The sequence below is a fragment of the Saimiri boliviensis genome, chromosome 4 (genome assembly GCF_048565385.1).
Source record: "Saimiri boliviensis isolate mSaiBol1 chromosome 4, mSaiBol1.pri, whole genome shotgun sequence".
Classification (NCBI taxonomy): Eukaryota; Metazoa; Chordata; class Mammalia; order Primates; family Cebidae; genus Saimiri; species Saimiri boliviensis.
This window is the reverse complement of record NC_133452.1, coordinates 96,522,311-96,546,428: the sequence shown is the minus strand read 5'-3', so window position 1 is coordinate 96,546,428 and position 24,118 is coordinate 96,522,311. Positions and strand designations below refer to the sequence as shown.

At 39.9% G+C, this 24,118-nt stretch overlaps 1 protein-coding gene across 15 annotated transcripts in view; it reads left to right on the top strand.

Moving 5' to 3' along the window:
• PKHD1 (PKHD1 ciliary IPT domain containing fibrocystin/polyductin) overlaps positions 1–24,118 on the top strand; it is a 553,193-nt gene that overhangs the window by 133,977 nt on the left and 395,098 nt on the right. For 14 of the 15 annotated variants that reach the window (XR_012517272.1, XR_012517273.1, XM_074397885.1 and 11 more), the window contains one exon: positions 19,880–20,092. The exons of the other annotated variant lie outside the window; for it this stretch is intronic. Coding sequence is in view for 12 of the 14 variants with exons in the window: in XM_074397885.1 (XP_074253986.1) it covers positions 19,880–20,092 (213 nt within the window). In the remaining 2 variants the exon portion in view is untranslated. The remainder of the gene's footprint in view (positions 1–19,879; positions 20,093–24,118) is intronic. 15 annotated transcript variants of the gene reach the window in all.

The following is a 24,118-nucleotide window of genomic DNA, read 5'->3' as shown; positions in this document are numbered from 1 at the left end:
ATAAAATATTTTAAAGGGGATAAACTAATGTAGTTTTAATACCTGTCTTTTTTAGACTCAATCAGGGTTTAGGCGTTTTGTCATTCTCTATTCTGGAAGCTATTTTTTTTTTCTCTAGTATAACAAGGAGAAGTTTTTAGTCAAATCAGTTAATTACTGCCCTTTAAGGGATAAAATGTTCTGTCAGTTTGGGCTCTTGCCGTGTGTGTGTGTGTGTGTGTGTGTGTGTGTGTGTGTGTGTGTGTAGCTACTGGCTATGGCAATGCCACTAGAGACAGTTACTAACTACCTAAGGACCAGCAATGACAAAGGAAAATTACAGATCTAAAGCCTTATTTCAGAGAAAAGATGCTCTTGGCAAGCCGTTAGCCAGGGCTCTCCCCATATGAATCAAATTCTGCAGGAGGATGGGCTGCCCTTTAGGCATTCAAAGGTCTTGGTCCAATATCACTACTACCATTTGGGAGAAGTTTCCCAGCTAAAGTCTTGGATTACTAAGTCTCTGGATGTACTGCTACTTCTGGGTAAATGTTCATTCAGGAATAGTGTTGACAGGACCAGAGGCTGAAAATGGAGAAGAGGCATCAGAAGGTGAGAAAAGGGTAGGAGAAAGGCAGGATAAGTATAGCATTCATTTGACTTCCCACTCTTAAAGATTTAAATATCTGAACAATCCCAATACTTGCCCCAACCTGTCACCTTCCAATAGTGGTTTTTATTAGTATTTCTGGTTTAGGCAATATTTCACTCTTATATTATTTAGAATAAGTGAGTTAGGTTTGTAAGGGCAAACTGGCATCCTGTGGAGAGGGACAGAAAGTCACCTGAAGGATCTCCTCTTTCTCCTGGGGAGGAAGAGTGGATAGGAAGTAAGGCTAAGTAGTACGTTCCAGTTTCTGCACAAATAAGATACAGGAGTTGCTGGCAAAAACCAGAGCTGCCTGGAGTGAAACTCTGAGATTTTTATCATAGAGATATGAGTCATAACTTCTAGAAAGAATGAGAACAAGGCAAGGGCACAGATCAAATTTTGTTCAACAGGAAATTTGTGAATGCTTGTTGAGTGGCCTAGAATCCCTGTGTGAGATACAGGGAAAAAAATGAATGATACCAAATGGCAGTAATGTGTAATATTACCAAAGAAAAAATGATTAGAAAGTAAATATAAAAGACTAAAACTTCTGGTTCTAAAATAAGTGATGCAGGCAGTGAGGCAGAATGTATACTGGGGCAATCTGGGTGTCAAGAATATAAGATTAGAGTTGGAAAGTGGAGAGGAGGTGAAGGGCAGATCATTTATGTTGGAGACATATTGTGAGCACATAGATATTAATATATACACAGAATCAAAGTTTGAGGAAATTCTCCACCTCCCTTATTGGAATTGTATATGTCTCGTGGCTCGGACCAAAAACCATGTAGGCATCCAAGACTTCTTCCTTTCTTTCACCTCCTACGCCCACCCCATCAGTGAACCCTGCCAGCTGGATCTTCAGGATTTGTCCCATGTAGCAAGACTAAATTGGTACCAACCTAGTCTTAACCACCAGATGTTTTTGGCCTAGACCATCTTAAATTGCCTCTTATCTGGTTTCTATGTTTCCAATTCCTTGTTTTTGTTAGTAGCAAGGTTTGTTGGTGGCAACAATGTACTCAGCTGAAATGCACTATTTCCTGAATATCTTTGTAGCTAGACATAGCTGTGTTGCTAAGGGCTTGCCATGAGACAGAAGAAGTACCCTGCAGAATATCTGAGAAATTTCCAAAAGTAGAGATGATCCGGGAAGAAGTATACCCTATTTTCTCTTCCTTCTTCTGCTTTCCTGTTTGCTGATGTGTAAATGTGATAGCAACACTTTCAGCCACCATTTTGGACCATGATGCTACTTGTTAATTAGAATGGAAAGGCAGAAAAGTAGGAGAAACCCAGGACTCTGATGACTCTGGAGCTGCCATGATAAGGCATTCAATTGCCCACCTCTGAAATTACTTTTTGTGATAGAAAACCAAGGCTTCATTTGTTTAAGCCATTGGTATTTGGCTTTGATACTATATGCTAAATTAAATCCCCAACAGTTTATAGCAGGCATCCCTAAACTTTTTGCACAGGGGGCCAGTTCACTGTCCCTCAGACCATTGGAGGGCCGTCACATACTGTGCTCCTCTCACTGACCACCAATGAAAGAGGTGCCCCTTCCTGAAGTGCGGCGGGGGGCCGGATAAATGGCCTCAGGGGGCCGCATGTGGCCCGCGGGCCATAGTTTCAGGACGCCTGGTTTATAGTCTATTTCCTTTAAAAATTTAAGTCAGATTTTATTACTTCTCTCCTAAAAATCTCCAGTGGAATCTCAACTCACTGAGAATCAAATCCAAAGTCCTTACCATTATTTAACCTCTGCTCCCTTTGTTGACCTTGTCTTCCTCACTCACTCTGCTCTAGCTCTTCTATGAATATACCTGCCTCAGGACCTTTGGACCTTTGCCCATAATGCCTGTGGTCTGGAATGCGCTTCCAGATTCCTATGGCTGGCTCACCTATTTCATTTGCTCTTTGAGAAAAATCAACTATTCTGGAAAGATTTGCTGGCCATCATTTCTAAAATTACAGCTACTCCCAGGACTCTTCATCCTTTGATATTGCTTTACTTTTCTTCATAGCACTTATTATCATATGGTATGTTATAAATATACTTGCTTATTTATAGTCTGTCTCCTCTATTCGAATAAGCTCAAAAAAGGCAAAGGATTTGATCAATCTATTTACTGTTGTCTCTTTGTAGTCTAGAGCAGTGCCTGAACATGATGAAGGCTGAAAAATTACGTCTAGATTGTAGAAAGAATAGACAAGTAAACGGGCCTGGGTGAAATTTAAGGAGTATATATTTTAAGCTCTTGCTCTCTTAAATACCACTTTTCTCAGCTAATTTACTTTCACTGTCCTTAGTTCTTCTCACTGATCACACACACACACACACACGTATGTATGTGTAAATACATATACACTTATATATTCACATATATGTGTATACACATACCATGTGTACATACACACACCTGTATATATGTATGCATATTATGATAAATTAGGAATATAAAATCTGTTGGTAAGTTATATTTCTTTTCTAAAAGGCATTTGACAAAAATCTTCACTGGTGAAAACTACAACTGTCAAATATCTGGTCCATGTAACATAGCTGTATACCTCTTTTAATGTCTTCCTTTGGTCTATAATATATGTGAAAGTACTTGAAAGATAATAAAGAGGTCTTCAAATATATGAATAATCATAATCATCATCATCAACAACTTACTCTCCAAATATCTGTTACTGCCTATCTTTTTCATATATATTCACAGTGTCATAAAAATAGTTGAGTGAAATTTTCTTTGCTTTTTCTAATACCATTTGCAGGCTTAGATAAAGCCTGAGAAACTTCAAGGTAAAAAATAATTTCTTCAAAAGATTTTGACCAAAAAATATGAAGTATTATAGTGGAAGTACTTTCTCAGCCATTTCTCTATTATAACTAGTACATTCTACATGAAGTGTATATGTTTTGAAGGGATTAGTGCTAAGTAACAGTGAAAGTAGATCACCTAAGAGCTACATTTGGAACTACTTTATGAAGGTATTACATCCTCTGTATTATTTTTCCATTCATGGAAACCAGCATCCTGATATGTAGAGGCCTAGGCTCACAACAGGAAAACCAGAACTTCATGGACCCTCAAGAGTCTTGAACTCTCTATGCCTTACTTATATTTTCATATAAAATAGAAATGACATTTTTTTTCTTACACATAAAACTTGTATAGTAGAAGAGAGGATCATAACATTTTGGGGGGGGGATTTGAGAAGTGGCCCCAAAGTTTTGTGTCATTATTTATGAAGCTATATGTACTGACTCCTGAACTTAAAAAAATAGCAGATTCTTTTGTGACAGTGACAAGAGCTTCAGCTGCATTTATTATTTCACTTCAATTAGAAGAAGATCCAGAACTTTTGTCTCCTTACTATCTCTGTTTCTTCCCTCCTTTCTGCCCTCCTTCCCTTTTTAAAAAAATTTGTTTTTAGGGGTACCATTAAATGCAAAAGAGAATTAACCCAATCAATTAATACTAATGAGCTGGGATGGAAATAGGCATATTGCCTTGATTTAGTTAATTATATTTTCATTCTTTTATGTTAAGATGCCCAACGGCCATAGGCATTGCTGAATTAAAATTTATTATTTTTATTCCAAGTAATTATGATGAGCCATAATCACAAAGAAGGAACGTTACCCTTTTGTCAGAGCATTCTGCATCCCGGGCAAGGATCTTGGGTTGTGATCTGTAGTTGGAAAAACATTCCTATTTCCTGAATGAAGCAAGGAATCTCTTTCTGATCTGGTCATCAATCAGCTTGATGTGAGTGGTGTAACGATAATGATTAATAAAAGGGTCAATTGGGGAGAATGAACTCTCTTCTTGGTGTTGAGCTGTTAGGTTTAGGTACTGTTATCACACATACAACACAAAAGAAGGTAACTATGTGAAGTGGTTTATATGCTAATTTGTTTGACTGTAGTAGTTATTTCATTATATATAATACATATCTATTCACATACACACATACACGAACATCCTGTGGTTTGCCTTAACTATATACCATAAAAATGGAAGACAGTGTGTAGTTTCTTACTACTCACAATGCCAGTGCTTTAAAGTGCCTGAGCAGAAACTTGTTTCCAGTCTCTGCTGCTGCTTAATAGCGCACTGGTTTCCTTTAATGTGATTTTCTATTTCTTGGTCTACTGGCATATACCAAAGCAGTTAAACGCTTGGCAGTGTTTCTTGCCACAGAGAAGTGAGCCTGAATCTGGGCTTCACTACTTCCCAGCTCTGTGACCTTGGGCAAGTTGCAGACCTCTGCCAGTCTCAGGTTTTTCCTCACCAAGGTGATGCCTGATTATAATGACAGTAATAGTAACAGTGACAGCTAGCGTTTATCGTTGTTGCATGGCAATATCACAATGTATTGCCTGTCTCATATGGACATTTTGAGTATTAAATGATGCAGTTATTTGTAAAGCCTTTAGCACACAGCTTGGTGCAGAGTAAGAACTCAATTAATGTTAGTTTTGTTACTTTTGGACTGACAGAGATAACAGGAGATATGGCTGAATATCAGGCTTAAGTTACAATTTTACTTACAGATAGTGGCTGCTTCTCTACACAAAGCAAACTGGATTACTGAAAGAATTAGCTGGATAAAAAAGACCTTGGATTGCTTTTGCCTCTGTTATCTTCAGAATGCATATTGAAGTGTTTTTCCTTCCACTGCGAGGGGCGGATGCAGAAGTGGAAGTGGCAGAATCTAACCATTTGCTTGCCTGCGTTCTCCTTGTTTGTTGACTTCACAGAAACATGTTTTTCTGGTGTATCTCGGAACACGATTTCATTTTCTCTCAACTGTTTTTAAGTCCACAGTTTTGAGGACATTCAGATCTTTTTGAGTCCGTTATATCTGGGTTTCTATGGTGTGGAAATGCATATTCTTGGTTTATTGAGATGAAGCATCTTCTTCTGACCCACTGTCAGGTTCACTGTAGAGTTTCTTCATCCTTGACAAGCCTTTGAGGATTTCAGAGTGAGGTATTAAGTGATGAACCTAGCACAGCCCTTCCCCCCCGCCCCCACCAGTGATTGTATGCTTGGTTGCTTCTAGTTAGCACTAAGGCAACCTCAGATTCAGTAGATGCATGCTTCAGATAATGCTTTCCAGTGCAGTGATCTAGAAATGCTATGACACAGAACTTTCCTGAGACTTTACTTGTGATCTCTTTGTGCATCAAGCCTGTGTGAGTCACTTAGCATTTTATCCTGTGCCTGTAGTTTCAAGACTTCATAGATACCAATTAGGATTAAAAAAACCCGAAGGCAAGCAGTAATTTTGATAAAAATACGATATTCAACATTATTTTTTTTTCTCTAACTGTAGAATATCTTGGTCAACAGGAGAGGGTTTTGTGGGCTGGTAACATTGTTGCAAATTGGTAAATTCAAAATAATTTACCTGCAAGTTGGCTGTAAAAGAAGATGGACTGAATTGCCCTCATTGTAGTAAAAACATAGCTACCCTTCAAGCTGGAAGATGGGATGCTTCTGTGCAGACAATACAACAAGGTTGATTCATTGCAGTTTGGTCAAACTGGAGCCTGACTTCAAATTTGAGGTAGTCACAGACTCTTTTATGGTTTTGGGTAAGGTTCTTATCCTCAAATCAATGCACAAAATGGAAATAATGGTGATTCCCTTCCCTGTGTAGGGAGAAGATGTCTTGTATAAAACTCTACTGGATGTTAATGTTGTTTGTGTGTGCAACCCTGTGGAGGAAGAGCAGTATAGGAATTAGTACATTTTCTTCCCATTTTTGGTGGGCATAGTACTCCCTAAAGGGCTGGTCTGTGCCATCATCCAGAAGGGAAGCCTGATGAAGAAGTTAGCCTCAGAACTAGCCCGAGCATTTTGAAGTCCACTCTTAACTCTTGGGTGTCTTTATGTGCTGGGCTTTTCTTGGTGACAAGTAGATGTTACTTTTTTATGGGAGGAAGACTTTGCTGATATTCAAGGCTAAGTGGATTACTGATAGAATTTTTAATTAGTTAAAAGCTTGAATTACTTTTACGTTAATTCTTTACAAATAGAATATCAAAGTGTATGTTCTCTTCCCCCTACCTTTTTCAAGGCTTATAAAGGTCTAGGCCAGGCATCCCCAAACTATAGCCCGCGGGCCGCATGCAGCCTGCTGAGGCCATTTATCCAGCCCCCTGCCGCACTTCAGGAAGGGGCATCTCTTTCATTGGTGGTCAGTGAGAGGAGCACAGTATGTGGTGGCCCTCCAATGGTCTGAGGGACAGTGAACTGGCCCCCTGTGTAAAAAGTTTGGGGACACCTGGTCTAGGCTGTAAGCTGAAGAAAGCAGGAGCCAGATCTGTTTTTGCTCACCTTTGTATTGCCAGCACCATTTTATCTCTAGGTATGCAACAGGTACTCAAATAATAGCTGAATGAATAAGCTAATCAATGAGTTTCTGACCCAAAGAGGCAGATTCATGTTTGTTGTGAATTTCTCTGTAATCAGAGTCCTTCCTGGTACCCTCAAATGTTAGTGGATTAGTCCAGACAGTAACCAATTTCATTTACTATTTGTGTATCAGGAGATCAGAGACAAAGGCTTTTTAATGTGGGGGACACTTGGCTCTGAGACCCCTTATTTTTCCAGTCAGACAATGACTTACATTATTTACCTCCAGAGAACAGTCCCAGACACACTTGATTAGCCTTAAATGAAAGATAAGCCTTTGCTATGAGAAAGGACATGCTTTCAATAGATGGGCACACAGACAGATAGATAGATATTAAACAATTTACAGTTTTATGTCTTGACAACTTGGATATTGTAACATGAAAAATGCTACTGAAAGGGACCATTCCCTTCCTACCATAGAAGCTATAATATTTTCAGTAATGAAAGATAAATGTTTCAAGCTTCCTTACTTAAAACCTTTCATTGGCTTTGAATTAGCCTGTTAAGTTCAAGTCCGAACTTAATATGGCTTATAGGGTCATGCAGGACTTGGTCTGTCTTTACCTCTCTATCTCATTTGTTCCTTAGTGATCCCTATATCCTATTCATCCAGACTGGAGGTGGAGCTAGAAATCTGAAATTCTTTTGTATTTGGGATTCTTGTGTAGATAAAAATATGTTGACGACTGAGCATTTCATTATTATGGTTTCTATACAGTATTGCTGGGGTCAGGTAAAGGTAGGAAGTATGGTATTCTCATTTTTTAAATTAATAAATACTATTAGAAAAGTATTGTTAGCTTTTATGTCAAATAGTATTATGCTATAGCCAAATCATTTGTATAATATGCAGAGAATAATTATATTTGGAACCTTTTGAAAAAACAGATTGCTTAGAAAAGTGTATCAAATTGCAGGCTGGTCAAAAAGGGGATCGGGTCAGTGCTAATTGAATTTTGATGAAGAGAAAGAGGAAGATTATCTGAATGAACTTGGTGGCTAGGGAGATTTTTACATGCTTGGTATAGACTTTGGGGAAAAGACGATTTTTTTTGGTCTTTTCTGTTTCTCCTTAGAAATAGCTTTCTTCCAGAGATTTTAAGTGACTTTTTAGAAAGCCATGGAACAGCTGAAGGCCTTGAGCACTTAAATGCCAGCAGCTTTGTTGATAAAATAAGTCATGGTTTTCTGGAGATAGAAAGGAAATCAAGGTTTAGTTAGGTAGTAATTGATAACAGTAACTATAATAACAAAGGCATATATTATATCTCAGTGTTTGAGTTCCTTTAAATATTTCTGTATGGTTTCACTTCCACAGATATGTTTACACTTTGTAATTAGCACAGAGTTAATTCAATTATGAGGTTACCTTAATGAGTTTCATATTTTATAGAAAAAGTAAAGAGTTGAGTCATAGCCACTATCTTCTCTTATAGTCATCTGTAAAGTGGGACAATTCACTAAAAACAGCACCTTTCCATTCACCTGGAGGAGCAATTCGACTTCACTGTGATCATCAGCAACTGGAGACTATATTTTACATTTTTATTTCAGTACATAGCAGAGAGGCTAGAAACTAATGGTAAATGTTGGTTGAGTGACTAAGGGAATTAATCTATAATTCCAGGCTTGTATTTTCTCAGCCTGTTTTAGATGATATCCAACATCACCAGCCTACGGACACCTAGAGCAATTGCTTAATTTGCTGATAGTAGTGATTCTCAAAATGTGGCCCCCAATCAGCAGCATTGGTATTACCTGGAAACTTATACAAACTACAAATTTGGAGGCTGCACAGTAAGTCTGCTCTAGGAATGAAGTCCATTAGTCTGTGTTTTAAGACATCCAAGTGACTCTGATGCATGTTCAAGTTTGAGAACTACTAGCCTAAAATAATAAAGGGAACCCTATAGAATTGTCAGTACTAGAAGCCAATTAGCCTGGTCCAGCTACTCATTTCCAAAAGGCAGTGAGACCTTTTGCAAAGAACAGTGGAAACTTGGCTGGCCACATTGAATGGGCTTAGCTTGAGCATAGCATTTTTAGTTGGCTGCACGGGTCTCTATCCTGCCAGAGAAATCTGCGCTGATGAAAATGGTTTCTCCCAACTGCTATTGTTTGTGGCTCTGAGTCAGTGATTTTATTTCATATATATATATATATATATATACACACATATATATATATATATATATATATATATATATATATTTTTTTTTTTTCTCTATATTACCCATTTGACTGCAGTACCAGGCTAATTAAGGAATTAGTATGTGGCATCCATTCTGGGGGAGGTATCTGATTCTTTTCCTGCATCCTGTGAACATTTTTGCAAACACTTTCTAGTTCATATTTTCTTTTTTTAATCAGGCAGAGACATTACAATTAAAATACCGTTAAAGTGATTCTGGCAAGTATTGCAATAAGCATGTTTTTTAATTAAAGGAAGAACAGGGGGATGCATAAGCAGTATCAGCTAAAGGGGAAATTTTCTTCTGATATCTATTTTAATTGAAATTTTGAAAAATGGAAGAAACAGCAGCAGCAGCAGCTTCTGCTTCTGTGTGTGTGTGGCTCCATCCCAGGTTGCTAGGTTTAGGTGTTCTGTGCTTGATTAATTAGTAGCCAGCCAGAGAGTCCATTCCCTTTGCCCCCAATCCTTAAAGCCTGATTTATGCCTCACATCCCCCATGAATATGTGAGGGCTCAGGCATCTATTTCCTGAGCTGCTAGTGGACAGGATTATGGAGCGTGGACTAAGCTCTTGGGGGCTCTCGTTTGCCAGCCAAATTGATTTTCCGCCTCTCTGGCCGGGGACAAGCCCACCTCGAAGGCTTCCCAGGCTCTGCTCCAGTGGATCAGGCACAAGTCTAATCCGGATCTTGCCAACAAAGGAAGCTGTGTGCATCCCTGTCACAATCCAGGTTTCTTTGGGCTGTGGATCCCTTCTCTAAATTCTCCTTTCTCCTCCTCTTCCTCACCTTCTCCTGGCTCCCACCCCCAGAGCACCAGAGTGCAGTAAGGTACAGGGATATACCCCAACTCTGCCACGATCACTCAGTCAGCTCTCCTTACCCAGGCAGAGCAGGATCTGTCCGTCTTGAATGGATGATCATCTATAATTCTCCAGGGAAAGGGAATTCCATAGGCTTCCCCAACTATCCATTTGACTATTTAACAATCGAGAGGTAAGAAGTGATAGGCTGCTACATTTTTTAAGAAAAAATGGTGAATGAAGGTTAATCAATGTAGGCAAGTTAATAAGATAGTTTACATCTCAAAATTTAGGTAGTTTAAGCTTTGAGTAAATGAATTATCTAGCTTGGTGATACAGATTGATCTAATGAGTTGAGGTTCTCAGATCCCTCCCTGGCCTTGCCTCTATTTACCTCTCATGTTTCCTCTATTTAAAAATAGAATCACTCTCTCTGGGTTTATGTTATCACCTGACATTCACTTCCTAACCTAACACATGCTGGCTGTGCACCCTTTTCTCTGCATCCTCCTAAAAATGGCATTAAGGGTTTGACACACTCATCTACCTCTTTCACAGTTCTTCAGGCTCTTCCGTGAGCCTGTGTCTCTACAACCTTCTGATCCTTCAAATTCACCTAATTCTTTGATCCACTCTCAAGAATCTTGCTACTTCCTTTCCTTATTCTAGCCTTTAAATGTTGATGGTTGATAGTTGTTTCCTTACCCCTACCCACCTAATTTTTCTTCTGTTCTTACTCTTCATGTCCTCCCTGGGAGACCTCATTTGCTTTGATAATTTCAACTCCTCATCTTCAACAAGTGTTGAGTGATCATTTACCACATTCTCCATGTGCCAGGCACTGTTCCAGTGAACAGTGAACAAAACAGGCCAAAATCTTGCTTTCAAGGTGCTTACTTCTAGAAGGAAAACAGTCAATAAACAAAATGAGCAAATTATATTTTTTGTTACATTTGTTTTGTACCATGGAGAAAAAGGCAGTCGGAGAGGCCGATAGGGAATACACATTGGAGGTGGTGATTGGGAGTATTTGTACACAGTGAGAACAAAGGTTGTGATGCGAGGCAACAAAACCATCAGTGTTTCAGGAGTATTGAAACAAGGGGGAGAGCAGAGGCAGATCGGGCCAGAGAGAACCAACCCTGTAGGGCAGGCATCCCCAAACTTTTTACACAGGGGGCCAGTTCACTGTCCCTCAGACCGTTGGAGGGCCGCCACATACTGTGCTCCTCTCACTGACCACCAATGAAAGAGGTGGCCCTTCCTGAAGTGTGGCAGGGGGCCGGATTAATGGCCTCAGGGGGCTGCATGTGGGCTGTGGGCTGTAGTTTGGGGACGCCTGCTGTAGGGTTTGATAGGCTTTGACTGTAAGTGTGATGGGATCTAATGAAGAATTTTGGCAGAGTAGTAACGTGATATGGTTTACATGAAAGAAGCAATGACAACGCTGAGTGTTGTTTTGGGAATTGACCCTGAGGTAGAGGATAAGGGCAGAAACAGGGAGCTGAGTTTAGATGCTGTTACAATAATCCTTGGGTAAGATGAGAGTGACTTCGACAGCAGAAGTAGATGTGGAGGTGGTAAATGGTTGGGTTATAGGGGATGTTTTGAAGGTGGAATGCGTAAAATTTCCTGAAGCATTGATTATGCAATGGGAGACAATGAAGCTTAACTCCATGGTTTTCAGACTTAGCAATTGCAAGGATGAAGTTACCATCCACGGAAATGGGAAGGACTGAGGGAAGATCTGTGGGGCCAGACAAGGAGTTCATGGATATGCATAGTTGAGAAAGTATGAGACATTGAAGTAGAGATGTTGAGTAGGCAGTTGGGTATGTGAATTTTGAGCTGAAGGCACAGGCTTAGAGATATAAATTTGGGAGTCATTGACAATTAGCATGCAATGGTGTTTAAAATCCTAATGCAAGATGAGACAGCTGGCGTGGTCTACAGAGACTGATAAGAAAAGTGTTTAGAGAGCTGTGGCTTGGGACTCACCCAATGTCAGGGATTGGGATGATCAGGAGGAATCAGACAGAAGAGGCTGAGAAGGGGATGCCTAAGAAGTAAGAGGAGAACCAGGTGGATTTATACCCAACTTACTTAATTAGAAAAATCCCATGTGTTCACTGTCATTGAGTCAATAGGGAGCTTTCTTAGGATTTGCTAAAAATGAAGACATGAGGCCAGGCACGGTGGCTCACGCCTGTAATCCCAGCACTTTGGGAGGCCGAGGCAGGTGGATCATGAGGTCAAGAAATCGAGACCATCCTGGCCAACATGGTGAAACCCCGTCTTTACTAAAAACACAAAAAAATTAGCTGGGCGTTTGGCATGCGCCTGTGGTCCCAGCTACTTGGGAAGCTGATGTGGAAGAATCACTTGAACCCAGGAGGCAGAGGTTGCAGTGAGCCAAGATTGTTTCACTGCACTCCAGCCTGGTGACAGAGCAAGACTCCATCTCAAAAGAAAAAAAAAATGAAGACATGAAAAACATATCAGGTAAAGGAAAGACAGATGTTCTAAATAGAAGAGTTTATTCTTCAGTTATGAGTTACTAGCATTTTTGCATTTTATGAGGTTTTCTTTAGAGATTCAATACAATGTATAGAATATAGCACACAATGAACATGTGATAGAAGGATAGAAATATTGGATTTTTAAAATGGAAATGAGAAAATGAAAGAAAAACGAAGAGGCTGGGCAAGTGAAGAGAGGGAGTTTTAGGGACAGAGTGACTAAGTGTGTCAAATACGGCTGGTCACTCAGGAAGGGTAAGGATTGAGCCTTCGATTCACCAATGTGGTTGCCATCTGTGGCCTTGACAGGAACAGTTTTGCAGGGTGGTCAGGTAAAGGCCTGACCAGGAGGGGTTCAAAAGTCAGTGGTGAAAAAAAATTGAAGATGGTGGGTATAGCCACTCTTTTGAAGACTAGTACTCTATGGTAAAATGTTTATACTTTTTTTTTTTCTGTAAGGGGGGAAAATAGAGCTGTGTATTTGTTTTCTTAAAAAAAAAACCAACAAATTATTTTGTGGTTATTACAGAGGATGACTAATTGTTGGGTTAGCCAAAAGTAGGTTTTGATGTACTTTGCAAATATTAGCTAGCTGCTAAAAGTCTCTTTTACTTCCCTTTAAAAGAAACAAAAGAGAAGTTTAATGGAAAGAGGTGATTACATGTAAAAAGTTGTGTTCATTTATTTATTTTAGAGGGAAGTAACAATAATGATGGTTGATTGATTTTTATAAAATTACCCAAGGTTACTTGTGGGACATAGTCAGCTTTCATGAAAGTCATACCAAGCAATTTAAGGGTCACAGCCAAAGGCTGATTTCAGCCCTTCTCTTTATTTCAGCATTTAGAAATGGGGTCAAGCTTTATAAAGTACAGAATAAAGTCCTCCCACAGTCCTCCCATACTCAAGTAACTATCCTTTAAAGCAGCCCATTGTATATTTATTTTAACCTAATAAAGTATGAGGATGAAAATCTAGGTGCCTTGGCACAGAGATATGTTAAGAATAAACTTTATATTCTTTCACACAAAGAAGCTTTTATTTGTTTATCTAATTATTTCAGACAAAAATAGCTGAATTCCTCATCAAACTTCCTTCTAAATGTACCTAGGTTTTCTTATATTTGCCACCAATAAAGTGGTGTGGGCATGCTTTTTAGCAGGAGTTAATGATGTTCATATTAATTAATTAGTCCTGTTTATCACACTCCTGACAACACAAATAATTCATTTTCTTTGGTATGAGTTTTTCTTCCTTCATTAGCATCGTTATTAGTTCCTGTCAGTAAATGATGTTTCAAAATTTCTACCAATTTATTGCAGTGTATTTAATATTTTTCTTCATAGTAAAAGGGACCAAGCCTAGGTTTATATATTTTACCACTAATCCTTGTAATCTGATTCAAATTCTTTTTGGAATAAGGCAAGGTATATCTTCATTAACAAAATTAAAATAAATCATGTATAAACAAGCCATAGGCAAACTTTCTTAGGTTCACACATGTTTTTCCTTAAATGTAACTCTGAGAACAGCCCTAATTAATTGAAAGCTACCAAGGAAGATTGTGGAAATGGATAGGATCTGAGTCTTTTGGTTGGGTGGTCCTGGGTTCTAAAACTTGGTTCTGCCTATTCTGGGCTGGAATAGGTATAAAGGCCTGTTAGCCACATTCTGCTCTGTGTAATAAAGAATGTGATCTTTGTCTCATAGACTGGTTTTGAAGGTCATTCCAGACAATATATCTACAGATTTTGGCACATGGTAAGTGCTGAATAAACAGTGGCTTTCTTGTTTTCCCTGTAGTCATATTTGAATTCCTGACCGTGCATCTCATATCTTGCTCAACTAAAACTCAGTGATTACTACAGCACAGGCGCTGTCAGGAAAACATGAGCCTCATGCCTCCATTAGTGTCCCATGCACATCTGACTGCATTCTTAAAGATATAGACATCAAGTCTTCTAGAGTTGGAAGGAACCTCCGCAAACCCATGATTCTACCTTCTACTTTGTGGATGAATACACAGACCACTGATAGGCACTGAATAGGAGAGAATTCGGTCCTGAATAATCTGAGACCCAGCAATTGTATGGGACTTACTGAGGGTTATTCAGAGGTCAGTAGTAGACTCAGGACAGGTCCCTTGATTTCGTTCCCTGCCTTCACCACTTTCTCATCAAGGTCAGTTTAGATTTCCTGACTGCTTACAATATGGGAGTCCCATCATGCAAATCCATTTTATACCAGTTGAATATAATTATGTAGGACATTAATGACATGTGGCTGTGAGAAAAATATTTTAGTTAACATAAAATGTGACCTGTAGGACAGGTCATGTTTCTTCCTTCTTGTTTTTAGTAGGATTCGTGATTATTCCTGAATTTCTATGTAATGACAATGAAAGGAAAAATTAAAGTCAAAATGGGTAGGGAATCCTTTGGAAGTCTGGTAAGAGTGTGGTAATTCTCTGGCATTGAGCCTGTGGACTAACCTTGCTGCTTTACCTTAGAGTATGAAATATTGCTGGGTTCGGTGGCTCAAGCCTGTAATCCCAGCACTTTGGGAGGCCGAGGTGGGTGGATCACAAGGTCAAGAGATCGAGACCATCCTGGCCAACATGGGGAAACCCCGTCTCTACTAAAAATACAAAAATTAGCTGGGCGTGGTGGTCGCACGCCTGTAGTCCCAGCTACTTGGAAAGCTGAGGCAGGAGAATTGCTTGAACCCAGGAGGCAGAGGTTGCAGTGAGCTGAGGTTGTGCCACTGCACTCCAGCCTAGAGCCTGGCGACAAAGTGAGACTCTGTTTCAAAAAAAAAAAAAATAATAAATAAATATTATACATGACATATTTCAAAAGGAGCAGTAACAGAAAGATGTTAGATGCAGTTAGTCTAGCAGTGCTTAGGTGGTAGGGCACATGTAGAAATTGAGCAGGTTGTAGATCTAATCACCTGGTGGGTTCTTCCTGCCAGCTGCACAGACAAAATCAATTCAGCGAGACTGTAGCATTGCAAGCAGTAAAGAAAGTGTTTAATTGATGCAAGGCCATCCACACCACTTGGGGGATGGGATTATTACCCAAATCAGTCTCCCTGAAGGCTCAGCCATTAGGGGTTTTCAAGGATAGTTTGTTGGGCAGGGGACTAGGGTATGGAGAATATTGTTTGGTTGGGGAATAAAAGCTTAGGGATATGGAAAACAGTCCTTGTGTGCTGAGTCTTGTCTTTAGGTAAGGGCCGCAGGACGGGTTGAGTCTTGAGTCATGAATCTGAGTGAAGTCAGCTGGTAATCAGAAACACAAAAGTCTAAAAAAACTCAAAAGATCAATCTTAGTTTCTACAATAGTGATGTTGTCTACAGGAGTAATTGGAAAAGTTGCAAATCTTGTGATCTCTGGAACAATGGCTGGTTATCGTTTAAATATGCTAAACATCTTAGCAGAATTTTGGCCCCTCTATATTCCTAATTTTGTGGCCTTTCTTTAGTTTTACAAAGATGGTTTAATTTTGGAAAGGGCTAGTATCATCCTTGCTTTAAGGTTAGACTATAAACTAAATTCCTCCCTTGGTTAGATTGGCCTACAGCTAGGAATGAGCGAAGCCAGCCAGCCTGTGAGGCCAGGAGCAAGATGGAATAAGCCATGTTAGATTTTTTCTCACTGTCAGAATCTTTGCAAGGATGGTTTCATAGCAATAATGGAGGAAGTGAAGATGGTAAGTGTGATTATAGCCACAGAGACCATTGCATTAAGGGTTGAATAGGTATCAGACTGTAGACCAGGGATCTCTAAGAAGTATTTCAATAATCCCACCTTAATCTTCTGAGGGTGAAATTCTTACCATACCCATTTTGCAGTGGAGAAATGGATACCCAGACAGGATGTGTTGTTCTGAATTGTGGCTGAAAGAAAAGGGCCATTGAAGGAGTCTGGTCCAAGCATACATACCATGACTGTTACTGATGGCATATGGCTTGGACTTTAGAACTGAAGAAAAGAAGGTTTGAGGAAGAGAGCTGAGGAAAGCTGAAGAGAAATTAGGGAAGAAGTGGACTCCATATGTGACTACTGAGTCAAACATTTATTGATCACTATCTCTGCACTAAGATGGACATAAATAATTGTCAATGAAAAGATTCAAACTCTGTAAAATATTTGAAGAGATTAATTCTGCACCAAATTCAAGTGGCCTTGGCCTGGGGCACAGTCTCAAGAGGTCTAAGTACATGTACCCATGGTGGTAAGACTACAGCTTTGTTTTATATGCTTTAGGGAGACATAAGACACCAATCAATACAAATAGGAGGTACATTGATTTGCCCTGGAAAGGTGAGACAAGTAGGAGCAGAGGCTTCCAGGTCATAGATGGATCCAAAGATTTTCTGATTGGCAGTTGGTGGAGTTAACTTATTAACTTATCTAAAGACCTGGAATCAACAGAATAGAGTGTTTGGATTAAGATATGTGGTTGTGGAGCTCAAGGTTTTTATTATACAGATGAAGCCCTCCAGGTAGCAGGCTTCAGAGAGGATAGATTGTAAATGTTTCTTAGCAGACTTAAAAAGGTTCCAGACTCCTAGTTAGCACTTTCCTGGATCAGGGTAAAGATCCAGAAAGGGAAGGGAATTCTCTACACAATGTAGACTTTCCCAACAGAAGACAGCTTTACAGGGCCATTCAGGGCCTGCTATCTGTTATGTGATGCTGTACTAGAGTCAGACTGGACTTTGGTGTCTTATTGCTACAAAGTCTGTTTTGTCAGTCTTAATGTCTTTGTTCTAATGTTAATGCTGGTTAGTTGTGTCTGAATTCCAAAGGGAGTAGGGTATAATGAGGGGTGTCTGACACTCCCTTCCCATCATGGCCTGAACTAGTTTTACAGTTTAACTTTGGAATGCCCTTGCCTAAGAGGAGGGGTCGATTCAGTTAACCTGGGACTTAACATTTTATTTTTGGTTTACATGGTAATGACTAAAGTCATTTTTGCCTTTTTCTTCTCTCCCTTTTGTTTCTCCAGTGTATGTTTAACTGTTTCCAGCTGTAATTTCTGGAAAGCAACAAAACCTCAACTCAATAACTTGGCACTCAGGATTTATGGCTACATTTAGCAGATGAAGAGTCTTTGCTCTCCACTGCCTCTCACCAAGACTCTTCTTACTGTAATAGAATTTGGCTTTGGAGCTATTTTGGATACCTTGCTCCCTCTACATCCTTTGCCCCCACTTTGCTCATTGAGACACTGTGTGGACTTACAGATTAAGTGTAAGAACAACATCGTTTCTGAGAAAATAAGAGTATGTGTGTGTGTTTGTATATATAGGAAATAGAGGTGCTTAAATCAGAATCTCTGAAAAGATGAGTCCATTTACTCATTCACTCAACAGTTAATTGTGTGTTGAGTGCCAACTTCAACCAGCCACTTTTCTAGATACCAAGAATTTAGACGTGAACAAAACTGATAATTCCCCTCAGGAGGCATGCATTCTGGTGGAGAGAGGGCAGAAAACAAACCTGTAAATATATAATATGCCTGATATCAAGTATTATGAAGAAAAAGACATTTAGGCAAGGGGCTAGGGTGTGCTATTTTATATAGACTGGAGAAGGAAGGCCTTGGTGAGAAGTTAACGTTTGAATAGAAACAAGGGAGAGCGAGCCATGGGACTGTCAGAACATTCTGATAATTCCGATAACATTCTAGATATTTCTGATATTTCTGATAATTCTTATTCATGGGAACATCAGAACATTCCAGAGGGAAGGGCTCATGCATGGGCCCTCAGGCCTGTTTAAGAACTAACAGGCAGGCCAATATATGTGGAGCATATGCATGAACAGGTGAGTTTTAGAAAATGATATTAGGGAGGTACTGGAGGTTGGGTAGTAAATCATGAGGGACCTTTTGTTGCCCAATATAAGGGCTCTGACTTCTATTCTGAGTGAGATGGGAAACTATTGCTGGATTTAGGAAAGAGGACCTCTGGTGTGTTGGATATAAAGACACAACTCTGACTCCTTTGCTACAGGATGGAAGAGTCTAATCTGGTGCTTTTGCAAACCACTCGCAGGAGGAAGATGGACTTAATAGCTTATTGAAGTTAAAATGTTTATTCATATGGGATGCTTTAATTATTTGGACATTATTGAGAAAACTCTATGTAAAATGTAAAAATATTCTGAATCCTTTTGAAGAAACATGTTATAAAGATGAAAATGTCTTTTTAATTTTTAAATTATTTAATATCACAATACAAAATAATTCTGTTATTAACTAATATTGTTGTGTTACTGAAAATTTGGATATCAGAGCAAAGTGGTATATGTATCAGTTAAGGTTATCTGATTGCCAGTAAGAGAACTCTTGCATGTTCATCACATGTACCCCAAAACCTAAAATGCAATAAAAAAAAGATATATTAAGAAAAAATGATATTTATTGGGAAGACATTGGGTAACCTGCTAATCAATGGAAAACAGTCTGAAAAATCGGAACAGAAATACATAGGAATAAAAGCATTTGATGCGAGTAGGGGGTGGTGGGGCAGGTAGGGAGATTGGCAGGTGGGTGACTCAGAAACAGGTATTCTTCTCAGGCTCTTTAGAATGCCACCACTGGAACTGAGATCGAAACATTTCCTACTTCTCTTCTCCTTTGTTCCATATTTCTCTTAATGTCTGGGTATGTGATTCCGGCCAAGGTAGGATAAGATGTCTTGCTTGGCAGTCCCACTCAGTAATAGTCAATGGGCAGAGCAATATCTCAAGGAAATTAGCATCTGTTAACAAAAGAAAGTATGATGGATGCTGGTCAGCTAAAATGCTGCAAATGCCACAGAGGTAGCCCCAGTTACATTTCCTTTGACTATAATTCTTACAATTTTGGCACATCTTCTTCTTTCCATATTTCTTGTATATGTCCCATTTTTTTAAACTTAATTTTATGTGTTGTTAAATGGTAAAGTTGGTAGTCTTGTCACACATTATTTAACCATTCATAAATTGCCCAACATTTAGATTATTGTCATGAAAATGTAATAAATAAAGCAGCAGAGAATAGTAATAGCTAACCTAAGTTGGCTGAATAATAGTACTTCCACTCCTGGATGTCTGGTCTACCCAGTTTTTACCCAAGTAAAAACTCTCCTACTGTGCTTCTGCAAGAGAGAGAGCAAGATAAAATAAGCCTACATTCCAGCAGAAGTATTTAAATAAAGGGGATTTCTTTAGGCATTGAAACTGACAAAACAGTGAGCCTTATTCTCCCACGGACTGACAATTTTTTCTTTGTCCATTAGGGGGCAAGCTGATTTTCCTGGCCCCAGGACCCATCGAGCTCAGGGCGCATGCCATCCTTGTTTCTGATGGTGGAGAGCTCCGGATTGGATCCAAAGACAAGCCGTTCCAAGGCAGAGCTCAGATCACACTCTATGGGAGTTCCCACTCAACTCCCTTCTTTCCCTATGGAGTCAAGTTCCTGGCTGTGAGGAATGGAACTCTTTCCCTGCATGGTGAGTGAGGCAATTGATCAGAGGAAATGAAGTAGAGCTGTGTCTAGCAATGGAAACTGATAAAATTATTTAAAAGTCTTTGATAATAGTTGCTGAGCCAACCAGGCCAGTTACAGCATGGTACTGTTTCCTTAAATAGCAAATATAACCGTTATGGTTTTGGTGGCAGATTATGCTACAGTTCTCAATTATTTGCTCCCTTTCCTGTAAGAAGATTGTGTAAACTTCCACTCACTGTTAGGTGACTTTCAGTGCCTTCTTGTGGGTGGACCACACTTCCCAGCCCCTTTGCAAGAGCAGACTTAGCCTTGGAGTTGTCAGGGGAATGTGAGCAGAAATGATAGACTACATGGCCAGGGGAAGGTTTTAAGACCTGTGATGATGCTTTAGCCATTTTGTTATCTTCCTGCCACTTGAGAATAGCCTGTCCCAGATAGGGGCAGTTCCTTCAGCTTAGAACCTGAATGAAGACAACAGGGGGCAGTGCTGCAGCTGACCTACTGCTCTCATGTATGTGAGTGAGAAATAAGCCTCTGTCATAAGCCACTGAGATTTGCATTTGTAATTGCAGCATAACCTCGTGAAAACTGACTGATACAATTACTTAGCATGTACTGATATCTCTCGACATGCAGTAGCCTGGTATCCCAAATCAAATGCAGACAACCTCATTTAGTTACTGAACCTCTTCCTGTCTCCTCCCACTCCCTATCCCATGAACAGAGTTTAATTATAGTTCTGCTTAGAATCCTCTTACAGACAGGAGGGGTGTTTAAGGATTCCTAGGAGAAAACAGATTAGGCTACTGTGTGTTTCCGCTCCAACTTTATTTGCCTTCTGATCATTTAATTCCACTTTGCAAAATGGACATTTTTTTCCCCTCGAGATTCAGGAAATTACTAAATGTCCCAGGATAATCCTTATTAACAACTGTAAAATGTCAGTATAAAAAAATGAGTAAGCATATTTCAGTGGGCGTTTATATGCTTTTGGTTGCATAGCATGAGCCAAAGGCAGATCAAAAATGTGGGCTCCAGATAGTGACTCAATCTCCAGAAAACATAATGTCTACATTGATATTTCTATATTGGCATCACAAAATAACCCACTTATCATAGGATAATTGCCTAGATGTGGGCATGGAGCTGTGCCGAAGAGTCTGCCATTTTTCTCTGTCCAGACTCTGTCTCATACCAACCACAGGCCCCAATCATTGTCTATCAAAAAGCACTCTCATGCCACTTTTGGCTTACTATGAGAGGAAGCAAGATCTTTCCCTCATGCCCACAGTCTTGCAGGCTATCCAGTGTGCTACACACTGGGCGTCAAATTTTGTAAGGTTAAAAATACTCCATAACTCGTTGGACAGAAACTCAAAATGCTTACTCTATTGATTCTGTCATCAACTTTGAAGAGACCTTTTTTCCTCCTGTCTTCATCAGCAAGCACCTACACTGATTTTGTAGCCCAGGATCTATTCCATGTCAGCCATGGTTTTCAAATGTTTGCTCTAGCCCAGTGGCCTCTGAAGCCACCAACCCAATATGCTGCTTTTTAACACCAAAAAAATGCAGCTAGGGAACAAGTTGGTATATATTTGTGGTTCAGCCAGCCCATAGATGGTCCAGAGGACCCTGAGGCTTAGGAGGAATCCTCAGATTTGAGAGCTACTGTCCTATATGATGCAGATAGCACAACTTTTACTGCAAATAGGAATTCAAATGAGGAAAAGTAAAAACTCTCCTAATTCTTTTATTCTGACTCTTTCATTCCAAGCTCATCTAATTCTCATGCTCTAGTGTGAAGAATCAGTGAAAGAGCTCATAAATGTACTTTTTGTGCCTATATTTTAAATGTATCCTGTGCTTGTAAGCCTTTGTGATTAAGCAAATGGCAAGAAAATCCCTAATGCCATTGATTATAGTCAATATGGGTCAATTCAAGCAAAGTAAATGCCTCTAATATGTTTTGAAAAATCTGAAAGTTAAGAAAAAATGTTGCTACTCCAGCCATCTGATGTTACTGGATATAGGGAATGGGACCTTGTTTTTTTTTGCTTTCCTCATTTTCATCTCCTCCTTCCTCTTACTTCCCCCTCCCTCTCCTTTATTCTCATTCTCCCTCCTCTCTCTCTCTCTCTCCCCCATTTCCATCCTCCCTCTCTTTAATTCTCCTTCCCCCTCCTCTCTCTTTCTCCCCGTTTCCCTGTATTCCCAGATTAGGCCATTTTCAAAACTGGTTAAACATTCCCCGAAGCGTTTAAGACAGAGAACTGACTAGGATCTCACCTGGATCACAGAGCTTGCCCATTGAACACAGGCAAAGATCAAGCCATTTCCTGTCTGATGTGCTGCTGCAACATCTCATGCATTTGAAAGAAATATTATGTAGAAAAGAGCTCAGCCATTTAGGTGAGAGGAATTCCCTTCCTGATGTATCTGTCAGAGAATCACAGTCCCACGTGCAGCTCATCAATTCTCTCCTGTCACTTCTCCCTCACCACCTGAGGTCTCAGACAGATTTCCCCTCCAGCATGGTGGTATATCATGGCTAAAATCATTACATAATTTCACTGGCCTTTTGCTAGGGCCAGAGGTAGGTCTGGTGACACTGGGGCTTTAGGAAAAAGCTAATTTTCTTTCACTGTCATGTATGCAAAATAGTGAGCAACTTGATTTACTGCTTTGCACCCAGGAAGTCCCTAATGACCCAGCATTCACTCAGCTTTCCAAGATAATGTAGTGAGACTATTTACCAACTTTGGTGCACAGAAGACCCTTTTGGGGAGATTTTTTGGTCCGGGAATGTACATGTGATGTGACTCAGGTGGCCCATTGACTACACTAGGAGAACCGCTGGTTCTAGTGGTTAATTGAATTGGAATCAGAAACGGGCCCAGTCCTGCCACATATCAGCTATGACCTTCAACAGATCTTTTAAAAGTCTGAAAAACACAGTTCCCGCTTCATATACTTACTGCTTATGAAGTGCTCCGGAGTGTTGGGCACACAAAACACAGTGTTAGCTATTGCTCTTTTAATTATACATATATTTTTCCAAAAGCACTGAGTACCCAGTGCTGATTAGTTCATAATTCTTTTAGGGGTGAGAAAATGTGGGGCATGATGGTGGTGGGGGTGTATGTCTTAAAATCTACCTAGAGATTTTTCTCCTTATTAATTTTCTTGTCTATCTCTTTTCATCAAAATAACAGAAAGGTTTTAACTTCGGAGATCATGTGGTAACAACATTCCCAGGCATCTTCTATTGTCTTCCCACCATCCAGTCAACACCTTTAGATTTTAATCTCTCTTGGTGCAGCTGCTTCCCAGCCGTGGATAACCACTATTCCTGGGTGTGGTTACAATAAAGACTTCTTAGAAACTATTTGCATGGGTTCCAGTGCAGTCAGAAGCAGGGCACTGCCCTGCAAACGAGGCCCTTGGCAGACATTTGGTTTCTAATATCCAGCAGCATGTGGGCCAGTGGATTCTAGTTTAACTCCAGCTCAGGTCCTATGGAATCACAAATGGTCTGCATGTCAGTCTAGTCGCTTTCCCACCTTCTGTCTCCATCTCATTCTTCATTATTGCCTTTTGAAAGCCTTCTGCTCCAGTTGATTTTTACCTTAGATTAAAATCACTAAGCAAACAGGCTTTGGTGTTCAGCTGTCACAAAGCAAGATGGAGTTGAAAGCACGTTTCATGTATTTCTTTGAATGTAGAAAAAAATACCACACCCTCCTACACTAACATATACATGCACCTGCACATACACAACCACACTCAGCACTGTCTTTTCTGTTTGTTTGTTTGGGAATAGATGGGGACAGGTTCTGAGTTGTTGGTGGAGTTCAGATGGTTTAGTAACTCTGTCAGTTGCTCACTTGGATGCGTTAATATGACTAAAGGGTCTCAGGATTCCTTCAGTGTGGCAGTCTGGGGTTTGGGTAGCTGTAGTCAATAAGGAAATTTCACTCTTGCCTTTTGCCTTCATCACTCTGTCTGCCAATCCAGGTTCACCATC